Raw genomic sequence first — 22,435 nt, 5'->3', positions numbered from 1 at the left:
AAATTACTAATAATTTCTAAAAAAAAAAAAAAAAACCCTCACTTTCAGTCAGTTGACAAATTAGGCTTGATTTAAAATTGTGGCTCTAAAACGTAAGAATTCTTGACTGGAAACTAATCAGTCCGTTAATGTATAAATTGCTTGTTTCTGATAGGGAAGTGAATTTCCAATGCTCTCCCTCATTCAACACTAGAGTCTTAGTGACGTCACCTTGTGGAAGACAATGCAGAGCCATTTGTTGGCCATGCTGTGACCAGGCAGAACTATGAAGGACACGGGCTGTGAAGGACAAACAGAAACATTCCCCCAGGAGGCCTTGTGTGGACACCTGGCCACGACACAGACACCATGGCCTAGGGCTAAGAAGGACCAGAAGGTCTTAGGGAGGCCTGCACACCTGAAGCTTTGGGGTTCACTGACCACTCTGATAAGTGACCTCATGTACTGTTTACACCACCTGCTTCCACCTGTCACTGACAAACCCTCAAGATGCAGGTGGTATGGTTTGCCTGAGAAGCTGAGACATCATGGGAAATGTCCTGTAGATTTGGCAGAGTCAAATCCACACAGCACATGTGATGTGCAGTGTGCACAGGCCCGCGAGGGCACAGAGGGTAAGCCCGAGGCCCATCTGCACAGGAGCTGGGTGTAAACACAAGTTACTGTTAGCCAAATCGCAAAGGCCAGAGGGTCACTGTGACCCCTGCATCCCCACATTACTTTTTGCTGTTCTTGGAATATGTGTGTTTCTTGTCTGTCTCAGTTCTTGCGTCAGTGCCCGACTGAGGGAGAGGCAGATGGGAATGACGAAGGACTCACGCTCTTGGGTCTGACTGCTTGCCAATGGCAGTGAAAGCAGTCGTCCCACTGAGGGAGCCTTTAGAGATGGCCCTGACCAAAACCCTGTGTGCTCTTGAGCTAACCATCTGCAACTGGGCTAAGGCTGACGGAGAGCCATAGCAGGCAGCCACAGACCAGAGCCTGGGGTCCAAGCACGGGCCAAGGACAGTAGCTGTGTTTTCTCCCATGTTGGACTATAGGACTAGGGGATGAGTTTGCTCCCCAAGGGGTTTTAACTGGAGGTCCCTCACTCCAGCCTCTGCGCTTTGCTGGCCTAGATTCTGACAGAGGACAGGTTGGGGAGGGGCAGGAAAGTGAACAAGGGTCAAGTGTGATGTGTGGTGTATGTTGTGAGGGTCCTAGCTACAGGTGCTGCCATGGAGACATGGAGGTGAGAAGACTTGTCAGGTACTGGGAGGAGCCCTTAGGGGCAGTTTTATGGAGGACAAAGGATGCTGGGTAAGGAAGGAACAAACAGAGTGCTGAGTGTGGAGGGATCCAGAGCTGACCAAGCTCCTGGTGTACAGACAGGAGGGACTGATAATGCCCAGATGTGCCAACTCATGAGGAACTAGTAGGTCTGAAACAGCAGGGAAATACAAAATAAGTTGTATTTGGGGGTGCTTCCCTAGTGTCCCCAGAGTTCAGGGGGAGAGAGATCAGTTGACACAGTGGTCTGCCCATGTGGCACTGAGCTAAAGAGGGGCAGAAAGAATGCTGACTTAGGAGAAGGCCACGGTGGGTGGGCCTGGACACAGGTGAGCAAACAGAATTCACATCTGATAATGCCATCTAGTTCCAAGCCTGAAAATCCTAAGTGTGGCTCTTTAACTGACATGAACCTGCCAATACGGCACAAATGGCTTATGCTACATGGGGAACTTTCAACAGAGGCATCAGAGCCTGGACTGAGAGGTCTGCTCTCACATCCCTTGTTGCCATAGCACCTCAGGACCAAATGAGAGAGGGAGTCCATGAGGCTTAGGTCTTAGGGACCAGGTGGGTTGGTCACCCTTAAAGATCTAAAGAAAACCACCAGTTCTCATAGAAAGGGGAAGCCACAGCTGCACTCCATCTCTGTAAAAATGTCAGCAGAGAAAACAACTATTCATAGAAATCTAGTATTCAGTTAGTTCAAGGCATTATGTTCCACTTGAGAATTAGGGCAGGACAGAGGCTTGAGCCACTGCAGAAGACAGTCAGATGTGGGCTGCAATCCCAGCCTAGGACACTGGGAGGCGCTGCCTCCAGCAGCCCAGGCACCTGTGGTCTCAGCAAAGGATCCCAGAGAGACAGGATTCTAGCTTGTAACATCTATGAGGAGAAGGGGCTCAGTGAGGGTGATTCTTACAACTCCTGGGACTGTTATTTGGGCAACACACTCATTGTCTTGAAAGTATTGCTTTTAGTTGGATTTCTCTGAGCCAACTTGCTTTTACAGGGCCATAGGAATAAAGTGCAACATAATGGGGCAAATGTGGCACCTAGGCATCGGTCACATGCTCAGGGGGGCCATTGAGACGTCACATCTGCTTCTGAATGTTGAAATGAAAATCTGCATATGTAAATGTGTCTCTACATCCACATATTTTTAAAGTAAACCAGAGAAGATGGCGTAAACCCATAAGAGGGCTAATTACAACCGAAATGTCAGCAGTAGAGACACGGAGCCTCTGTTGTAATCTGTCTTCTGTATTCATTTTCACTAAAACAAAGCTGCCACTGTCTCAGGATAGGACAGCTACTACAGCCATACTTCCCTGCTGAGAAAGGAAGTACCCTTGGGGAGAGGGGGAGAGGGAGAGAGGGAGGGGGAGAGGGAGAGAGGGAGGGAGGGAGGGAGAGAGAGAGAGAGAGAGAGAGAGAGAGAGAGAGAGAGAGAGAGAGAGAGAGAGAGGACAGAGAGAGACAAAGAGAGAGAGTGTGTGTGTCTGCTGACACACCTGTCAGCACCAACAGGGTGATACCTGGTATGAGCCCACAGTTATCTATGCCTAAAATTCCTAGTGGTATCCTTGCTCAAAACACCAAAATGAGCTGAAATCTCTTTCATTTCTTTTTAATTACAAGAATTATAAAAACATTAAAATTGCTCAAAATTCAGAAGACAAAGGAAAACCTACACATCTCACACAACCCCAGCAACAATGTGCTGACGCCCACAGGTGCCTCTAGTTGTCATGTTTTCTCATGGTTTATTGGAATTTAAGGGGTTTGTTGTTGTTTTGTTTTGTTTGAGATAAGATTTCACGGTGCAGCCCTGGTTGTCCTGGACCTCGTTGTGACCTGGAACTCAAGAGATCCACCTGCCTCTTCCTCCTGAGTGTTGGGATTAAGGATGTGCCACCAACATCTGGCTTTTTTTCCCAGCCCACCTCTGCTGTAATCTTTTCCGTGACCTCTCTTTCAATGGTTGCATGTCATCCCAACTGGTGGTAGGAACTGTGTGCTTCACTCTGTGGTTCTGCTGGCACCTTGGGAATAGCACTTAGGAAACAGCAAGCACCATAAAGGAGGCGCTCGAATTCTCCCCTTATGGCAGAATAAACAAAAACAGTTGGCTTCTGGGGTTAGGCTGTCTCTACTTCCTCTTGTCTAAAAGGTCATGAAAAACCTCACTGGACTTCTTGGGGGAAATGGACAGTAACACACTTTCCTTTGGTCATAACACTGCCTCTATTTGTTTTTGAGACAGGGTTGCATGCAGCCTAGGCTAGCCTCAAACTTGCTATGTAGTTGAGGCTAGCCCTGAACTCCTAATCCTCTGGCCTCCATGTACTGAGATTAAACCAAGCATTTGGCTGTTGGCTCTGCCTTTCTGTAGCTCTAGCAGCTCTTTAGCCACAGACTGAGCTGCCAGCTGAGCACATTACAATGAGAGAGGAACCAGAGCATAATGACCTCTGTCCTCTGACACATAGGCTCCATCTGATCTACTTGGCCTACTCTGCACAGATCTTGTAAGCACTCTTACACGCTGATGATGAGGCAGGGGTACCTGGGTTAGCCCCTTCTCCAGATGGCAGAGGCTTCCAGGGAGATTGCGCTGCTGTCTTCACACCAGCTGCACCTCCCTTTCAAGGCAAAAATCCGAGTCTCTGTAGTCCATTGGACATGTGGGGGAGTCACTTGGGGCTGGGAAGAGGGACAGCTATGCACACTGAAGAGCACTGACCATGGCAGTTGTGATATTGGCAGACTGAACTCATGGCTAGTCAGAAACTGCAGGCAGGTCCAGAAATTGATGCCCATTTCCAGTTAACTTGTATTTACAAGGAAATACTAACGTTTCTACTCTGACAGTAAAATCAATTGTACACTGGCCATATTTGGAGGTGTGGCTTTGGTGGTCTTATACTCCAGGTTAGGGTCCAGTACCAACAACTCCAGCGGTACAACCAACACAAATGGGTTCTGAGGTGCCTGACCCCATCTGTTAGACCCTTATGTCTAGAGAACTGAAAGTCAGTTCATGATGCAATATTTAATTTGGATAATAAATTATAAAGTTAGAAGAAAAGACAAAGTAATACTCAAACACCCTATCTTTCCGTTAAGAGAAAGTCCTGAGTACAGGGGAGGTGTTGCCCCACACCAGTCACTCCTCTCTGGCTAGCTCTCCCATGTCCAACCCTCTCCCAGGTCCTGACGGGTCTACTGCTCAGACCGTCTTTAGGTTCAAGCAGCCACCTGTACAACTGTCCTTATAAAACCATCTGTAATCCCGGCACCCAGGAGGCCAAGGCAGGAGGACTGTCTGGAGTTTGAGGCCAGTCTGGGCTACAGAGCAAGACTATGTCTCAAATCCAGTGACACTGGTCTGGATCTGTCACCTTCCTCTTTAGTGTACCCTAATAATTCGTGTCCTGGCGCCATCCTTCAACTCCAACACATTTGAAGATGGTTTTCAACAATACTGTATATTCCAGTTCTCAAACTTCTGGTTTCAGGAGCCCTTTGTACTCTTAAATATTACTGAGGAACCTAGAGTTTTAGCTTATATGGATTATGGGTATTAATTTTTATTATGCTAGAAGCTAAAACTGAGAAATTTAAAATAAATTTATTCATTAAAAATATAAGCCCACGCCAGGCAGTGGTGGCGCACGCCTTTAATCCCAGCACTTGGGAGGCAGAGGCAGGCGGATTTCTGAGTTCGAGGCCAGCCTGGTCTACAGAGTGAGTTCCAGGACAGCCAAGGCTATACAGAGAAACCCTGTCTCAAAAAACAAAACAAAAAACAAAACAAAAAAATATATAAGCCCACAAGTTAACCTAAGTATTTTTTTAGTTGAAAAGCCCTTATATCACCCAAAGTTTAATAATATTTAAAATAATAATTAAAATAGTATTTAAAAATATTTTAGGGCTAGAGAGATGGCTCAGCAGTTAAGAGCACTGGCTGCTCTTCCAAAGGTCCTGAGTTCAATTCCCAGCAATCACATGGTGGCTCACAACCATCTGTAACGGGGTATGATACCCTCCCCTGGTGTGTCTGAGACAGCGTACTTATATACATAAAAATTATTTTATTTTTATTATATTGGGCTACATTAGGCCATTGTCATTTGAGTATATAATATGCTGTACATTGAACCGAGGCCTCACGAATGCCAGGAGGGCACTCTACAGTGTGTCTGACCTGTGATCCAAGCAGCAGTTCATTGATGCTCTTTGTGAAGATTCTCTGATGTTTACACCAATAAAGGCCCCAGTGAAGGGGCTTTTTTAAAAAGCACAGTTGTAGTATATCATGTAAAATCTCATTAGTGAGCTTTCTTATTGTTACATTAAAATCCACTGGTTGGAGGCCAGATGTGATGATATACACCTCTAACCAGCCAGTGTACGATCCTGTTTCAAACCAGCCAAACAATAAGCCAACCTAAACAACAAACCCCTCTTGGTTGGTCTTGGGCTTTGAATAAATCTTCCTCCTTGTCTTAAAATATAACAAAAACAAACAAACAAACCCCTAAATATCACCAGTCTTTAAAGCTGGCACACAATGTAATGGGCTTGCTACAGGATTTCCCTAAGTAGTTTGTTTTTGTTGACTCCCATGCCCCCACTGCTGCCTTCTCCTGCCCGTCTCCACCCCCACGGCCCTCTTTCTGCCTTCCTGTCACGTGCTCTTATTTCCCCTACCCCTCCCTTAAGAGCCCATCACTCCTTAAGTCTTGATTTCTGGTTTCATGACCTTCAGCCATGTCCTTGTGTATACACATATACATATATAAAAATATACATATGCAAAAATAAACAAAATATACATATATAAAAATAAACCCAGAATTTGCATATGGGAGAGAACAAATGGAATGTCTATTTGAGTATGGATTATTTGGATTAATGTAATAATTACCATTTCCATCCTCTTCCCCGTAAATGTCACAATTCCATTCTTTACAGCTGCATAAAATCCCACTGTGTGCATTCTATATTTTCTTTACGGGTTCCTGTGCAATGGGCATCCTGGCTGTTGTGCACAGTGCAGCAGTAAGCATGGGTATGCAAGTTCCTCTGGGGTATGCTGACAGAGAATTCTCTGGGTATATGTCTACCTTGCCTGGGTTTGTAGCATCTCATCTGAAAAATATTGGTTCATAGCACTGCACGGACTACCAATACTGAAGCATAGTTTACGCAGTATTATGGAAGTCATGTTTTAGCACCACTGACTGTGTCAGAAAAGTCTTGAAGCAATGAGAAGCCAAGCTCTCAGAGACAGGTACAAGTTTTCCAGAGTTAGAATTCTGATTTGAGGCAGTGTGACTTTTATTACTGGGACAGACCTGGCAGCTTCTTCCTACCTGAACTAGCAGGTTCATTTACTTGCTTTTAAGAAAATGGTGGTCAAAGTCTCAGGGACTTTGGAGAATCAGTTAGTTGTTCTTCAAGTAAAAATATGTCCCATGGAATAAATGGCTAGTTCAGCTAGCAACTCAAACAGCTGGACAAGTGCTTTCCCTTGCTGCAACGGCTGTCTCCAGGGACTTCAGGAAATGAACTAAGAATCGTGGTTGGGTGCCTAGAGAGCACAAGGCTCTGAGTTTAATTCTCAGCAACACAAAAAGAAACAACATCAACAACAAAACAAGTAATAGTTTAGGAGCACTTTGAGTGATTCTCCTGGTGTCTACACTCTTTCAATATTCCTTTCTATTTTAAGTAGTAAAATCCCATATTATATTATGTACTTTTTCTCCAGTAAGAGGAACTCAAAAGTGTGTGTATATGTGTATTTGCGTGCATGTGTGCATGTGTGCATGTGTGTGCACTGTGTACATGTGTGCATGTGTGCATGTGTGCATGTGTGTGCACTGTGTACATGTGTGTGCATGTGTGCATGTGTGTGCACTGTGTACATGTGTGCATGTGTGCATGTGTACATGTGTGTGCATGTGTGCGTGTGTGTGCACTGTGTACATGTGTGCATGTGTGCATGTGTACATGTGTGTGCATGTGTGCATGTGTGTGCACTGTGTACATGTGTGCATGTGTGTGCACTGTGTACATGTGTGCATGTGTGCATGTGTGTGCACTGTGTACATGTGTGCATGTGTGTGCACTGTGTACATGTGTGTGCATGTGTGCGTGTGTGTGCACTGTGTACATGTGTGCATGTGTACATGTGTGTGCATGTGTGCATGTGTGTGCACTGTGTACATGTGTACATGTGTGTGCATGTGTGCATGTGTGTGCACTGTGTACATGTGTGCATGTGTGCATGTGTGTGCACTGTGTACATGTGTGCATTTGTGCACACATTGTGTGCGTATATGTCCATACTTGATGTAGAGGCCGGAGAATACCAGGTGCCTTGCTTGTTCACTGTCTTAGTCCCTTGAGACAGGGTCTCTCGATGCATCTGGAGCTCGGCTAGCTTGTGCAGGTACACATGCAGCCATCCACTCCTACCCATAAGCCCTCTGCCTGGTCGGAATGACTACTTTATCTCATTCCTATGTAGAAACACTGGACAGCGTAATTTCCTCAGGACCTCACGAGGCGCCAAGCTTGCCACCCAGCTGTTTCATACGTCTGTGCTTATTATTGCCTTAGGCCCCACCCTCCCTTGGATTTCTGGGAGTCTTATGGAGCCCAGCCTGGCCTCTAATTCACTGTGTATATAGTCAAAGATGGCGCTGGGTTCCTGTTCCTCTTGTCCCCACCTTCCCAGTGCTGGTCCAGGCACTTGAGTGACCACACTGAGCTTCCTTCCTGCTTTCCTCTACTGCAGATTTGATTTATTCTGTGAGCAACACTTGGCAGCCATGCCCTCCCCTCCCCCTTTATTATTTAACTGTTACTTTGTCCTCTATGCTAACTTTCTGCATTTAACAAGCTTTAGAGGAAAACCTAGGGACCAAAGCACGGTCGAAATTTGTTAGAAAAATAACTCCCGGGCTGGAGAGATGGCTCAGCGGTTAAGAGCACTGATTGCTCTTCCGAAGGTCCTGAGTTCAATTCCCAGCAACCACATGGTGGCTCACAACCATCTGTAATGGGATCCAATGCCATTCTCAAGACCTCTTCTGAGGTGTCTGAAGACAACTACAGTGTACTCACCATATATATATAAAATAAATAAAATCTTAAAAAAAAAAATAACTCCCTAGAGCAGTGGTTCTCAACCTTCCTAATGCTGTGAGCCTTTAATACAATTCCTCATGTTATGGTAAATCCCAACCATAAAATTATTTTCACTGTTACTTCATAACTATAATTTTGCTACTGTTATAAGTCATAATGTAAATATTTTGAGGATAAGAAGTTTGCCAAAGGGGTTCTCCCACAGGTTGGGAGCCACTGCTCCAGCCTGGGTCCCAGCTGGGGCTAGACCTGCATGGGAAGGAACAGATGCCTGGTCCTTAGCTGCGTCAGTAGCAAAAGCAGGACATAACCTTTGTTTCTACTTCTGTGTAGTCCTAGGCCACTCCTTACAGGATGGAGTGTTTGTCACCACAAGATGAAGTCCAGCAAACCTGGGGCTCTGTACTGTGTAGACGCGTCCCAGAGTTGCTACCAGTTAGGTGACACACGGGAGCCTCAAGCGCTTGCCTGACAGATGACAGGTCCCTTCGTCTTTCTACTTTCATCTTTTGAGACAAATAAACTTCTTTATAAAGAATCACAGGGCAGATATTTCAGGCTTTGTGGCAAAATTAAAAATATATTATAGACACATCAGAATACAGAAAAATGTTTCTTTTTTTTTTTACATAAAATTCAATATATAATAGTGGAGTACACTTGGCCAACTTTTAAGGGGATGTAGCAAGAAAGGATGAAGGTTTTCCCTTTGGAGAGAATTCACCTAACTACCAGTTAAATTAGTGTTCCCAAGATGAATTCAAACCATCACCCTAAAAACTGTGTCCTGCCCTCTACTCCCCACCCCAGCCTAAGGCCTGCTTCCTTCCCTCCAGTTGGCTCATTCTATGCAGGTGCCAAACATGGGCAGCAGCTCGAGGGGTTTCTTCCCTGTGGAAAGCTGGGGGGGCTTCTTCCCTGTGGAAAGCTGGGGGGGGGCTTCTTCCCTGTGGAAAGCTGGGGGGGGGCTTCTTCCCTGTGGAAAGCTGGGGGGGCTTCTTCCCTGTGGAAAGCTGGGGGGGGGCTTCTTCCCTGTGGAAAGCTGGGGGGGGGCTTCTTCCCTGTGGAAAGCTGGGGGGGGCTTCTTCCCTGTGGAAAGCTGGGGGAGGGGCTTCTTCCCTGTGGAGAGCTGGGGGAGGGGCTTCCTCCCTGTGGAGAGCTGGGGGAGGGGCTTCTTCCCTGTGGAAAGCTGGGGGAGGGGCTTCTTCCCTGTGGAGAGCTGGGGGAGGGGCTTCTTCCCTGTGGAGAGCTGGGTTCTACCTTGAGTTTTCCCTCCCCAGTCTTCAGCACTTCTTTGCACTGGTTTGGTGGTGACAAACTTCACTTTCTGACTGTCTGCAATGTCTCTATTTTACCCTCAGCTGAGGACCACTTGAGAAAATAGAGACTTTGGGTAGATATTACTTCAGTGTGTTAGAGCTGGCACGTCATTGTCTTTTGACTGGCATTGCTTCTGACGGGAAGTCGGCCATCATTCCTATCATGGTTCTGTGAGGTGCACAGCTGCTTTCTTGGGGTGCTTTTCAGGTTTTTCTCTTTATCACTGGCTCTCAGCAATTTGATTATGATGTGACTCGATGTAGTTTCCTTTGTATTTATCCTGCTTGGCCTTGCTACGCTTCCAAGGTTGGTGGTTTGATATTTTAAATCAGATCCCGAGCACCTTTTTGTTCCCTGAGACTGCAGCTACGGAGCTGCTGGAGGGGATGAGGGAGCTGCTGGAGGGGATGAGGGAGCTGCTGGAGGGGATGAGGGAGCTGCTGGAGGGGATGAGGGAGCTGCTGGAGGGGATGAGGGAGCTGCTGGAGGGGATGAGGGAGCTGCTGGAGGGGATGAGGGAGCTGCTGGCCTCTGCTCTCAGCACCGGCTGCAGTCTGAGCCATTTCTATTGCTGTCTTACGGCTCACTCATCCTGGCAGGCAGACTCTGAACTATCCTCTCATGATGCTCTCTCCTGATTCTCACGGCTTTATGTAACCCCTTGCTGTTTATGGGATGGTCTTGTGGCTTGCTTCTAATAACCAGTCATATAGAACACTGTAGAGATGGTGTTCTGAGTTAGCTCATAAGAGGCTAGGGCTTCTTGCTAGCGTTCTTTGATGCAGCCCACTGCCATCTAGTTAGTTTTTCTATTGTGATGGCCAGGTAACACAGAACTAAAAGCATTTCCCAGGAGCTGAATTCTGCCAGCCACCATTCAGTGAACTTAAAGCAGATTCTATGACTTTTTTTTCCCCTTCCTTCTCTTCCCACCCGTTTTGGGCAGGATCTTACAATGTAGCCCAGGGGGACCTCAAACTTGACTTCCTGAGGGCTGAGACCATAGGCACTCAACATCACATTTCCCACCTGACTGACACCTTGACTGTAGCTTCAAAGAAGACCGGAGCCAGAAGACCTAGCTGAGCTGTGTTGGGCTCCCCACCCATCCACCTAGAAAATAATACATATAATTGTTGCTTTAAGCCACTAAAGTTTAACTTGTTATATGGTAATAGATAACCTGCACCCTAATAATTTTTTATCTTCCTTATTTCTTCCATTAATGAATGTTTTGACAGAAGAATTACTTCCCAGCTCTAGAATTTTCATTCGGTTCTTTTCCCTAGCTTATATTTCTTCTCCTTTGGGAGTGTAGATTTCTCTTCATTTTAAGTTTTTGAATGTATTTAAAAATTTTACCTTATTCTAAATTATGGGAGTATCTCTGTGTGTTTGGAAATGTGCACACGAGAGCAGGTGTCTGTGGAGGTCAGAGGCATCACGTCACCTGGGAGTGGAGTTCCAGACGGTTACCCACTTGATGTGGGCTCTGGGAACCGACTCAGGACCTCTGTAAAAGCAGCAGGCTCTTAAGTGCTGAGTTAGCTCCAACCCCTTTGGACATAGTTTTAAAGCTGTTTTCCTGCTTCTATGCTTGTCTTCTAAGACAGGGTCTTATTATGTAGCCTAGATTTGCCCCAAACTTGTTATCCTCCTGCCTCAGCCTCCTGAGTAACTCTGTGAGTGAAGTTCACTGAGGGCATCCTCTCCAGAGATGCTGACTGAGTCGTGGATCAGTCTGGTCCTTTCTAGGCTCCTTCCAGGAATTGGCTTGTTTCCTGAGCTGAGACTTGAACCCTGGGCCTTGTATGCCATGGGTGTATTTGTCATTGTTTACTGCTGTGAAGAGACACCATGACCAAGGTTACTCTTAGTAAAGAAAGCATTTAACCTGGAGCTTGCTTACAATATAGTACAGCAGCACACAGTCAAACATGAGGCTGGCAAGGGAGCTAAGAGTTCTGTCTCTGGATCCACAGGTCATTGGGCCTGGTTTGGGCTTTTGAAACCTCAAAGCCGCCCCCAGTGACACAACTTCCTTCGACAAGGCCATGCCTCCTAATCCTTCTCAAGTATTGCCACTCCCTGATCACCAAGCATTCAAATATGTGACCCTATGGGGGCCATCCTTATGCTATCACTGAACTCTCTTCCCAAACCGGACTCTTTTCCAAGCTTTATTTGGCAGAGTAGTCTCTCTAGAGCAAGTGGAGACCATTCCCATGTGCTGGCCTCTACAGAGTCATTCCAATGCCCTGTATGTGCCACCACAAGTGCAAGTGACAGCCCTGACAGGGAGAGCTCTTCCCCAAGTGGCTCCCTTCTGTCTTCTTGGCAAGTACTAGCTGCAGCAGCCCCAGCTCTTACCTTGGTCTCAGCCCACAGGAAGCACTGGCACTCACTCCTTCCCTCAGGGATCAGGAGCCTGTGCTGCTGAGACAGCAGGGCTTTAAAAGAGTCTGTCCAGTTTTCTAGTCATTTATTCTAAAAAAGCTAATTTGCTAGTTCATCTTGAAAATTGCATGTGAGAACCTCAGAGGCAATAAAAATTTTGTTTTTAATGCAAGTATAGTTACTTTTTCTATGTCTATGAAGGACAACTTAAGATCGAAACACCTCATACATGGTGTTAAGATTTTATGGAATTATTTATTTACAGAATTTAGTGTTCCGGAAATACAGTTTGGAACCTGGGCATAATCCATGACTGAGGCCTGCAATCCTAGTACTGAGAAAGCTGAGCTCAGAAAAACTGCCTTGAGCTCAGGGCCAGTCTGAGCCACACAGTGACTTCTAGACCAACCTAGACCCCAGAACACAGGAGATTCACAAACGCAACAAACACAGTGGTGTGTGCTGTGACCTCAGTGCTCTGGAAACAGAGGCAGAGGCAGGCAGATTTTTGAGTTTGAGGTCAGCATGGGTTACATGAAGGAGTAGAAGTTAGATAAATTCCTTGACATGCAGACAGACAGATTGGGGGGTAGGGGTGGTGCCACAAGAGTAGGTAATACAGATGCTGAACTTCCAAGATGGCCGGCTTCTTCCTCACCCTCCTGATGTGAAACAAAAGCCTTGACAGCTTAAAACAAAAGCTTAGTGGGCTTCTTCTCCTGTCAGTAGGCCTCCTGCTGGTGGGACTGGCTCAGAAAGTTCAAGGCTGGATATGATGAGGACATGTCTGTACAACAGTTGTGGGCCAATCAACCACCCTGTTTTCCTTCAAACTGAACAACCCTAAATTAGGAAGATCCTCCAAAGGCTTAAAACAAAACAACCCACCTTTGAGGAGACACAGCTCCAGGCTTTCCAAATCTTTCTCCATGTGTCTCATGTGTATGTTTCCTCACTCCTAATAAAAGCCTTTATCTGATGTCTGAAAATTTCTCTGCTGTCACCTGTTGCACTGGAGACTTCTCTGCCTTTTAATTCTTTAATAGGTAGTGAAAACAAGTCTGGTGAAGACTCCTAGATAGTAACAGAGCTCCACAGGACAGCTAATGTTACATAGTAAGACCCTATCTCAAAACAAACAATCCTCTAACCCCCCCCAAAAAACAAACAACAACAACAAAAAAACCCAACCAAAAACAAAACAAAACAAACAAAAAAACAAGATAAAATCACATCAAAAGAAAACACAAAAACAAACAAAAAACTCACCCACCCTGCCAACATCAAACCTAAAATAAATAAACTACAATGGGATCGAGGCAGAAGCAGAAGGAAAAAGAGTCTGTCCAGCATCTTTGTTTCCACAGGGACAGTCCCTGCCCTACCATGACTCACTCATGGTAATAATCTCGAATGGATGAGTTTGAGGGGACCGGTAATAAGAATCTAGGAAACGCAAACGTACTCAAATTTTCCACTCTATCTTGATAACTGATTTGTTATGATGGGCCCATAAAACCCAGTTAACCATTTAGTGAAACTGAGACACAAGAAGGTAGCTTTTCCAGGACAGCATGCCCACTCTAACAGACACCAGCACACCAGCTAATGCTACAGCATCCTCTACTTCTTTCTGGTACAGTGCAAGTGCACACTAAGAAAGCCACGCCCCACAGCAGCATCAGTCTGACACAGCCCAGAGAACAGTCGATGCAGTCACTGGTGTCTTTCTCACTAACCAGCTAGGCTCTTAGGACAAACTCTTGCCTTCGAACTTCACCTCTCCACAGGTCAGGCAGTACAGAGACAAGCACATGGCCACACACACTGGCTGATTCTGAAGTCATGAGTAGTGATGACTATACTGGGGCCAGGAGCTTCTGGGCAGCAGAGGTGGGTACCAATCAGGTGTCAGTCCACAGCAGAGGGCAGTAGACGGACACATCCTGAGAAGCTGAGCTCTCAGGGGTCTGTTCAATGCCTGCCAGCCTCCATGAACTGTCCCAAAACGCAGCGAAGGCTGTTTAAAAGCCGTTATAGCTTAGGTTACAGGCTATTACACTGAGTCTAGCCTAAGGCCTGGAGCTGGCCTCTGACCACACATGGTCCCGTGCCCATAGTTTTTTCCACTTTTATTGTGAGCCACACTGGGTCTTTCCCTTTCACACTCCTGGAGAAACTGAGGCCTGGTTCCTTAAGCCCTTCTCGAGAGTTCGCGGTTTGGGAAGGAGATGATAAATAAATCCACAGGCACTCAGCAGAGCTCCGCAGGCGCTCGCCTCCTTCACTGAACCTGCACCTCATCAATCACACTATTGTCTGCTTGAAAGGCGAGCCTTGTAAATGTCATATCCACTCAGGCCCAAGGAGAGGCGCATCCAAATGCAGCAAGGAGTTTTAATTGGATACTGTAATTAAAACTAAAAAACCCCAGCAGACTCCCTCTGACAGGCTAGATGAAGACCCCTTTTAATAGGGCTAGGGAACATATCTGTTAAGAGGAGAGACGTCCTGTTTCTGATTGTGCTCCAGAGCACTCTTAGGAAAAGGCAATGCAATAACTGGGGCATTTAATCCAGGAGAGTCTGTTGTTCTGCCAACAGGCAATACTTACCATATTTGATCTGGAACTTTGGAAAAGAGTCCCTGTCAGAGACATAAAAGCACAACACTGTTGGACTCTCTCATGTGTGAGGCCCGATCTCCTGGGAGTCAACAGAGCCTGAGAGTAGGGCTGTGGGCCACTTTGTATAAACACAGGTGCCCACTGTACAGCAGCAAGGACACGCGCATTCCCCACCCCTCACTGGAATTTCTCTTACACACACTCACAGGAGCACCTAAAGAATGACAAATATCCCAGGCATGTGCTTCTTCCTAAGCTGAATGAGGGTGCCTGTCATGTTGGAGAAGTGTGTTTATGTGTGGTCTCTGCTGGAGCTGCACGTCAGCCAGGGAGAAAAGAGGGTCAGCGGGTTTGGTGCCCGGGATGGGGTGTGCCAAGTGACTTTAGTAAAAAATCTAATTTCGCTGCCACCTTTCCTGCTTGCCTTTACTGGGAGAGGGGCACGGGAATGCCACCCAATCAGACATGCAACTCTGCACATGAGAGTTAGGAACACATGAGGACGGATGTCTTACAGGTAACCTGAGTCAGTCCCTTTCAAATAAAATGCCGCTGTCCCAGAAGTTCAGAGAGCCCAGTGTGGGGTCTACATTTAAGAGATGCAAAGTCAGAGCTCCTTCCAGAGCTTTCCAAAACCAGACAGTTGCTTTATTTACACAGACCTCAAAGTCTGTTGCCTGGGTGCTCAGGTAGATTTTTCTGTTTTAAGGATGGTGGCAACTTTTAACTCATGAAGTCTGCTTGGCGCTGTCTGTAAACTTGTGAACATCCCTAACACTAGTCTTTCTCTCTATGTTGATAAACCCATTAAAGGCCTGTAAGTGAACACATATAATCTGTGAAAACTGGATACTGAGTAAACCATCAAATACTTTTAGGTTTAAATGAAAACTACATAAAAGCATTTCAGCCATCAATTTGGCTATCACTTCTAGCCAGTATGAATTCTGCTGGAAAAGCTATTTTCGTGCAGATGTGAAATTCAATGGGAAAGACTGACTCGTGTACCAACATCAATCAAAATGTCGACTTCCCTGGCAGCTCTCAACAGTAAGGCAGGTTCAAAGGTCACAGGATAAAGAAAAAGCCAAGCTCTGGTTCAGCTCTAATATCTCCTTGGTACAAGTCTTGCAGAAGCACCCCTTCTGCATTAGCCTGGCTTTCATTAATCTTCTTGCCACCTTCTTTAACTAGTCATGCAGAACCGTTCGATAGCAAGGCGTATAATGGGGAAGGCCCTGTGCCTATTACCGCGTTAACATTTTCTTAAGCCCAGTGCAACAATAGAACGAGAGGCAGAGGAGAGCTGGACGCAGGCTGAGGTTCAGGCAATTCAATCACAGCCTGGCTTACCTATGTCCTCTGACCCACAAGACACAGGGGCCTTTGTGTCTAACCGGCTTGGCCATTAAGGCCGCTCAGGAGCACAACAGAGCTAATCCTTTCCATTTACGCTAAATCAATGTGGACAAATCATTATTCAGTAGCTTTAATTTAATTAGTAAATTAAATACACTACTTTACAGATCTTGTCAAGTACTTATGAAAAGAAAGATTCATTTAAATGCGAGGTCACCAATAAGCCAGCTAATTTAGCTCCTGCTCTTAACTGAATCTTGTCTCCAATATCCAGGGGTTCTAGTTACTAGAGTCATGGCTGCAGCTAACTCCTAACCTAGAGAGTTCCTATTTTGGGTCCAAACAGTTTTGGACAAAAAGCAAAGCAAAGCAAAACAAAACACCTCCCACCAATATAACCAAAGCAACAGCAGAATCAGATTTCCTTTAAATTATACTATTGCAAGAAACGTAATCAGGTTACCTCTATTCTGCTGCTTCCTAAAGATTGTATATTATCTCTACTTAATTGAGATACAGAGCGCTTTTCAGCTATAAAGATGACAGCTACTTTATTAAGGTTTAAATCTGATTTCTTAATGATGGCTGCTTCCTTTAAAGAGCCGGAACCTGTGGAAGCTTCTCTGAATGAGGCCAGACCTGCTGTGATGGACATCCACACACACAGCCAGAGAGCCTTCCCTGTCACAGAAAGGTCCCTGGTTTTGTTTAGAACTAGTATTTCTTAAGAAGCCGACCGACCACCCATAGCCCATGTCAAGCATAGATCTGCTAAGACACATTAAAATTCACTTAAAAAAAAAAAAAAAGACCTTTGTTGGAACCCTTCAAAATAGCAAAAGAAACCCTAAGTGGAGGCAAGCCAGACTGAAGGAACCCTGATTTGAATAATAAAGGGAGGGCCTTTCTTCCCCTAAATTGAGAGAGAACTCATTCTTAATTGTTCAGGGCTCCCCCTTCAGATTTTCAGAATTCTTCTAAGAGTCTGGATTTATCCATGCAGCTTTTTAAGGCTTGTATCTATTTAGTCATTAAGTTCCAGGTCCTTAAACACTCACAGGGACAGAGTGATAAATCTTCTCTCTAACACTGGCCTAAGAGGGAGAAGCCGGGTGCAGGAGTCACAGAGCTGCTGCTGGGGGCCTGGCCGCACTGATTCCACAGTCTGCAATTCCATGTTTCACCGACGCTAACGCTCAGCTCTGCCCAGTCAGCTATTCTCACACTTTGGAATGCAGCATCAATTAAACCTGAGTTGTGTTTCCTATGACGACCAAATGAATGTATGACAGCAGCTTTCTTCACAAACCCTGCAAAGTGGCCACATTCAAAGGGTTTAAAACATTTCTTCTCTGTTCAAAATCCTGACAAACACGTCTCAAGTAAGAACGTGGGGATAGCTTCATTATCTCCCCACCCTTAATGCCTTTTTGTGAAGCAGGCTGCTTAATAACACGTCTGCTCTGTTTTCACAACTAAATTATTCCAGTTGGTCACACGTTCCAGTCTTTGGGAAGACACTTGTGTTATGAGAGATAAAAACATGAAAAAGAGAATATATTGCAGAAATCAAAAACCTTATCTACTTCTAGACTCTTTTCCTTTGCCATAATTCATTCAAGAAGCCCTAAGAATAATTTTTGATGTAAACTCAGCTACAAACATACATCACTATGCTGATAAAAATCACAGGCTAAACTTATGAAATATAGTGACTTTCATTTCTTTAGTGCTCCTAAAATAACTTTTTTTTCTAAGGTTCAGCAGACATAGAAGATAAAAAGGGTTACCATTAATCCTTTAGGGAAAAAACGCAAGAAAGGAGCAAGAGAGAAAGCAGAAGGCCCCGGAGATTAACCCCGTGTCGGTGAGGCCCTGAGGGGGGGCTTTCGAGATCCAGGCTGAATTAATTTAGTGAAGATACTGGAAATCATAAAACCACACAATGTCAATTTGATTCATTTACTAACATCCCAGTGTGGGCATTTTACAAGAATTACAGGGGACAACTTTTGGTTCCAGAATCCTGGCTCATTCAGTTGACTAACACTCACTGCAGACAATGGCCAGGGCTGGCTGGGCCGCTCAGCTCAGTGGAGACTGAATGGGGGTTGGGAGGACTCTAACGAGATAATTTGGCACGCTGCATTGTCCAGAGGTCTACACAAATGTCTGAGGGAATGAATGGAAAGGAGTGGAAAGAAGGACAGAGGTGGCAATGGCCGTGAATTAGAGGTCGGGCCAGGCAGGCGCACAGAACAGACTTTGTGAGCGCATCTCCCTGGCCAAGGTCTAGATGGGGAATTCTGGCCTGAGAGGCCCGAGTGCCCAGTAGTTTTCAATGTCAGTGAAGGCTGTGAGGGGAGCCTGAACTTTACTTTGCAAGCCTATAACTTTAAACTCTTAAAAAATATTTATTATATTTATGTGTATTGGTTTGAGTGTATGTGTGGTTGGAGGCCAGAAGAAGGTGTCAAATGACCTCCAATATTATTCTCTGCCTATCACTTTGAGGCAAGGCTCTCCCTGAATCTGGGGCTCATTTTTTTTTTCTCAGCTGGACTCCTTCCCTGCCTGGAGCAGGGGTTACGGGCATACATGAAATGAAATGTTTTCTCTTCTTTTTATTGTTTAAAGCAAAACAAAAACATCAAATTTAAAAACCCCCAAAGTAAAGTTTTACCTGTGAACTTCTTAACTCTGGGGCTCCCAAATACCATCCATACTCCCCTCAGCCCACAATGGGTCCTTTAGGTCCCTGAATGTGTAACTTCTGAGTTCAGAGACTATGGCTTGAAAAGCTCTGCTGGAGTACAGGGCAGGGGCTGTTCTCCTCAGCAACAGACAGACAGTCAAGGACAGCCCCCTCTCCCCAAGGGCTCAGTGCCTGGTTTGCACACTGGGACCCTGGAGAGAAAGTCAACATTGAGAAGATGGCCCTGTCTGTTATGTACTCTTAAGCTGAGCATGTGGCCAGGCCACGAACATAGATGCCCAGCAATTACTGTGACTGCCTGATGCCGTCGGACAGTGGGAGGTGGGTGATTGTGATGCCTGATACCATCAGACAGTGGGAGGTGGGTGACTGTGATTCTCCCTTCCTAGATAGCTGGATGTGCCATATCTACACTTTTTCAGTGCCTGGGTTACAGCTTTCTTAGGCACAGCAGCAAGTGTCTGTCAATGAGAGAACCCAAATCCAGGTTTCATTCCTCCCCCAGTCTGCCCATTTCAGGTGAGGCCCCTCTGCAACACGCAGGTGACCACTTGCTATTTCTGAGACAAGTTACAAAACGTCTCTTCAGAATATCCTCAGTGCTTAGGAAGGAAGGTGCCAGGACAAACATATCTTGTCTGGCCATAAGACAGAGTGGGTGGAGTCAGGGAGAGGTTCACTCATGGCAGAGGGGATATAGTAGCCTTCAGGCACCCAAAAGCACCAAAGAATTGTCTTATGGGTTTCTTCTGGCAGGTGTCCTGCAGTCAGTGCTTCACAGGGGCAACAGAGATGACAACCAGAGGCCAAGAATGACCTCTCTTCTCTCTCTACCTGCTTAAGCCTTCATTTCTTGCCAAACTGGAGGCTATGTCAAAGGAGCTTTTTCATAGCTGGATTTGACAATGAAATTAAACACTTGTCATAGGGGGCGTGTGGCATGTGCCTAGCTTATAAGCCTTGCTGTGGGGCTTGGCTTTGCAAGGTGGCTTTTTAGTCATGATGACCTTGGAAATCAGCCACGTTATAAATGTTTCCTAGCCTTTACCTAGTGCTCCTTCTGATTATATGAATCCTCTGAATTTTTTCTCAAATCCATAGACACAGGAACATAGGATCCCAAATTAGAGCCTCAGTATGTACCTCAAGTTACCAAGAAATGCTGAGGTGCAGCTGTGTCTGGAAACCCCGTTTGTAGGCCTTTCCTGTGCAACCAAGAACATGACGAAAGTTTTGGCTGCTTGCTTTTGCAGAGAGGCTCTACTCTGAGCTATGTGTCCTTTTTGCCCCTTACTAGGACTGGAGTCCTAAAAAATGATTAAGTCATTAATCTAAATACTATACTCAATTACTTAACTGCAAAAATATAACATACCCCCATGGTATCTGCTTAGATGGTTTAGTGGAAGGATGCCAGCCCAGCAGTGTAGTGGCCTCTTCTGTAGGACCAGGCAGAAGTCCAGTTATAAGTTGGAGGTCACAGGCTGCCAATAATCTGGGTGTGCTGGCACTTCTGCCATGATGGGTGCCTAAGTCTAGTCTCTGGCTACTGCAGGAAATCCTCTATCTTCCATGCGCGGCACAGGGAAAGCAGGTCCAGGCTGACTGGCCAAGTTCCCCCAGTGGGAAGAGACAGGAACACAAATTAAATCAAGCTGTACCCCCTTGGTGCAAATTCCCAGCAGGAACCTGCCTGGTACCCCCCTCTCCCCGAGCATGGGCTTCAAGGGTCTCTACTGACAGCAAGATGGAGCAAGACAGGGGCTCCCATCAGGCTCTGGGGACCAGAGCACAATCCTGTTTGATTAAAAGAAATTTCTGGTAATGAATTAAACAGGCCCAAGGAAAAAAGGACATGGTGGCCATATATTCTGCCAGCGCCCGGCACCCAGGGAGGAGGGGTGAGAAACGGAGACATAAATAAAAGACTACTCACTGGGGCTCTTCTCCTCGGCAAGGTCACAGGCACAGAGCAGGTCACAATCGATTGAGATGGGCTTCTGCTTAATCCAAAACTTAGTGCTGGCTTTCTGATTTGTAACAGGGTCTATCTCTACTTTGTCTCCAGAGATACCTGTAAGGCCAAGGGGTGGGGTGGGGGGAACAAAAAAGAAGCCATGATGCCTGTGACTTCAGTGCAGTGATCTGACCTACTGGATAAATCAGACAGTGGGCAGGCATGGGCTCTGAGGGCTTTAGGGAACATGGGATTCTTCCACCAGGCCAAGCTTTTAAACAGCATCCAGACTGTCACAGTCTGGCTGAGCAAGCAAGGTGTGTGGTGGGAGTGACCACCCAAAGTTATCTGGAAAGCCCATAGGGGATGTGCCTTTTCTGATATAGCAGAGACACAATACCTAATTTCCCCACATACTGCTAAAAGCATTATGTCTACATTGTAACACATACACTGGAACAGAGGGCTGGCCATTTAAAGCTAATTCTGATTTTTTATTTTTAAATAAAGACCCTAAGTAGCAGATTATGCTACCAATATAGAGTTTCTGATATGGAAAAGTCTTACATTGAAAATAGAGGGAGAAACAGAGTTTCCCTCTGTGACACTAAATAATTTCCCAAGTAATATTTAAGGGAAGCCATAGGAAGATCAAAGGGTCTTTCCACAAAATCTTTGAAGTTCAAATCTTGCAGCCTGGCTTTCAGGTAGGGGAGGTCCTTTCCTCTCTGCCAGTCAACGACCAGGAACAAATGTGGTGCAGGGTGCAGGAGGTGTCTGCAGTGAGGACAACACACGCTGACAGTGCCTTCTGGGTATTTAAGGGATGGCATGCTCTGTCCGACACACTGAATCTAGTCTACAAGTCCTCCTTTGTGGAAAAAAAAAAAAAGTGCTCACGAAGTGAGACATAAACCTTTAGTATGTGTTCTGCAGTGAGCCCCACAGGAGCCTTAAAAGTAATTAATTTTTAGGTCAGGGTCTAAGTGGAAAAAAAATTAAAAAGAAGTCAAGATTTAAAAAAAAACCCTGAAATAATCAATTGTATATACTGTGATAGAGAAAAGCAGGACTTGTGATAGAAGATCAGTAACTCAAAGAGGATAAAACCCACCCAAGCTCTGCTCAATTAATATCCCTACTCCAACCAAAGCGCGCGCGCACACACACACACACACACACACACAAAACCACTACAGTCTGACAGCAAATTTAAATGTAAAAAAATAATAAAAATGAATATCCTCTCCATGATTGGCTTTTGTCCTTCCTGCTCTGGATTACTTTATGAGCAGATTCATTCCAAAACCAGTCAGACAGAGGGAGAAGGCTGTGTGCAGAGAGAGAGCAGAGGACACAACACAGGGATGGTCTCGAACCCCTCTTCTTTGGTAGAGCCCAGAAATCAGCAAATTTGTTTGTTTGTTTTTATTAACCAAATGCTGGGGTTACACTGGATGTGTTTCAGTGAGGCATGATGTCTTGAGTGCAGCCTACTCTGGGTCTCAGCCTACTGAGAGGCTGTCAGGAGACCAGTCTGGTTATGTTTCACTTAAAACAGATTATGACTATACGCTTGCCTCCAATTTGCTCATTAATTGTTAAGGATCTGGACATCTCTATT

The 22,435-nt window shown here is 45.7% G+C and overlaps 1 protein-coding gene across 11 annotated transcripts in view; it reads right to left on the bottom strand.

The window, feature by feature from the left end:
* Mapkap1 (MAPK associated protein 1) overlaps positions 1 to 22,435 on the bottom strand; it is a 206,516-nt gene that overhangs the window by 5,385 nt on the left and 178,696 nt on the right. For 10 of the 11 annotated variants that reach the window (XM_076928551.1, XM_034494897.2, XM_034494902.3 and 7 more), the window contains one exon: positions 20,791 to 20,928. The exons of the other annotated variant lie outside the window; for it this stretch is intronic. In XM_076928551.1, the coding sequence (XP_076784666.1) occupies positions 20,791 to 20,928 (138 nt within the window). The remainder of the gene's footprint in view (positions 1 to 20,790; positions 20,929 to 22,435) is intronic. 11 annotated transcript variants of the gene reach the window in all.

Source organism: Arvicanthis niloticus, chromosome 2 (genome assembly GCF_011762505.2).
Source record: "Arvicanthis niloticus isolate mArvNil1 chromosome 2, mArvNil1.pat.X, whole genome shotgun sequence".
Taxonomy (NCBI): domain Eukaryota; kingdom Metazoa; phylum Chordata; class Mammalia; order Rodentia; family Muridae; genus Arvicanthis; species Arvicanthis niloticus.
Note: the sequence above shows the minus strand (reverse complement) of the source record. Positions and strands in the feature narration are given on the sequence as shown.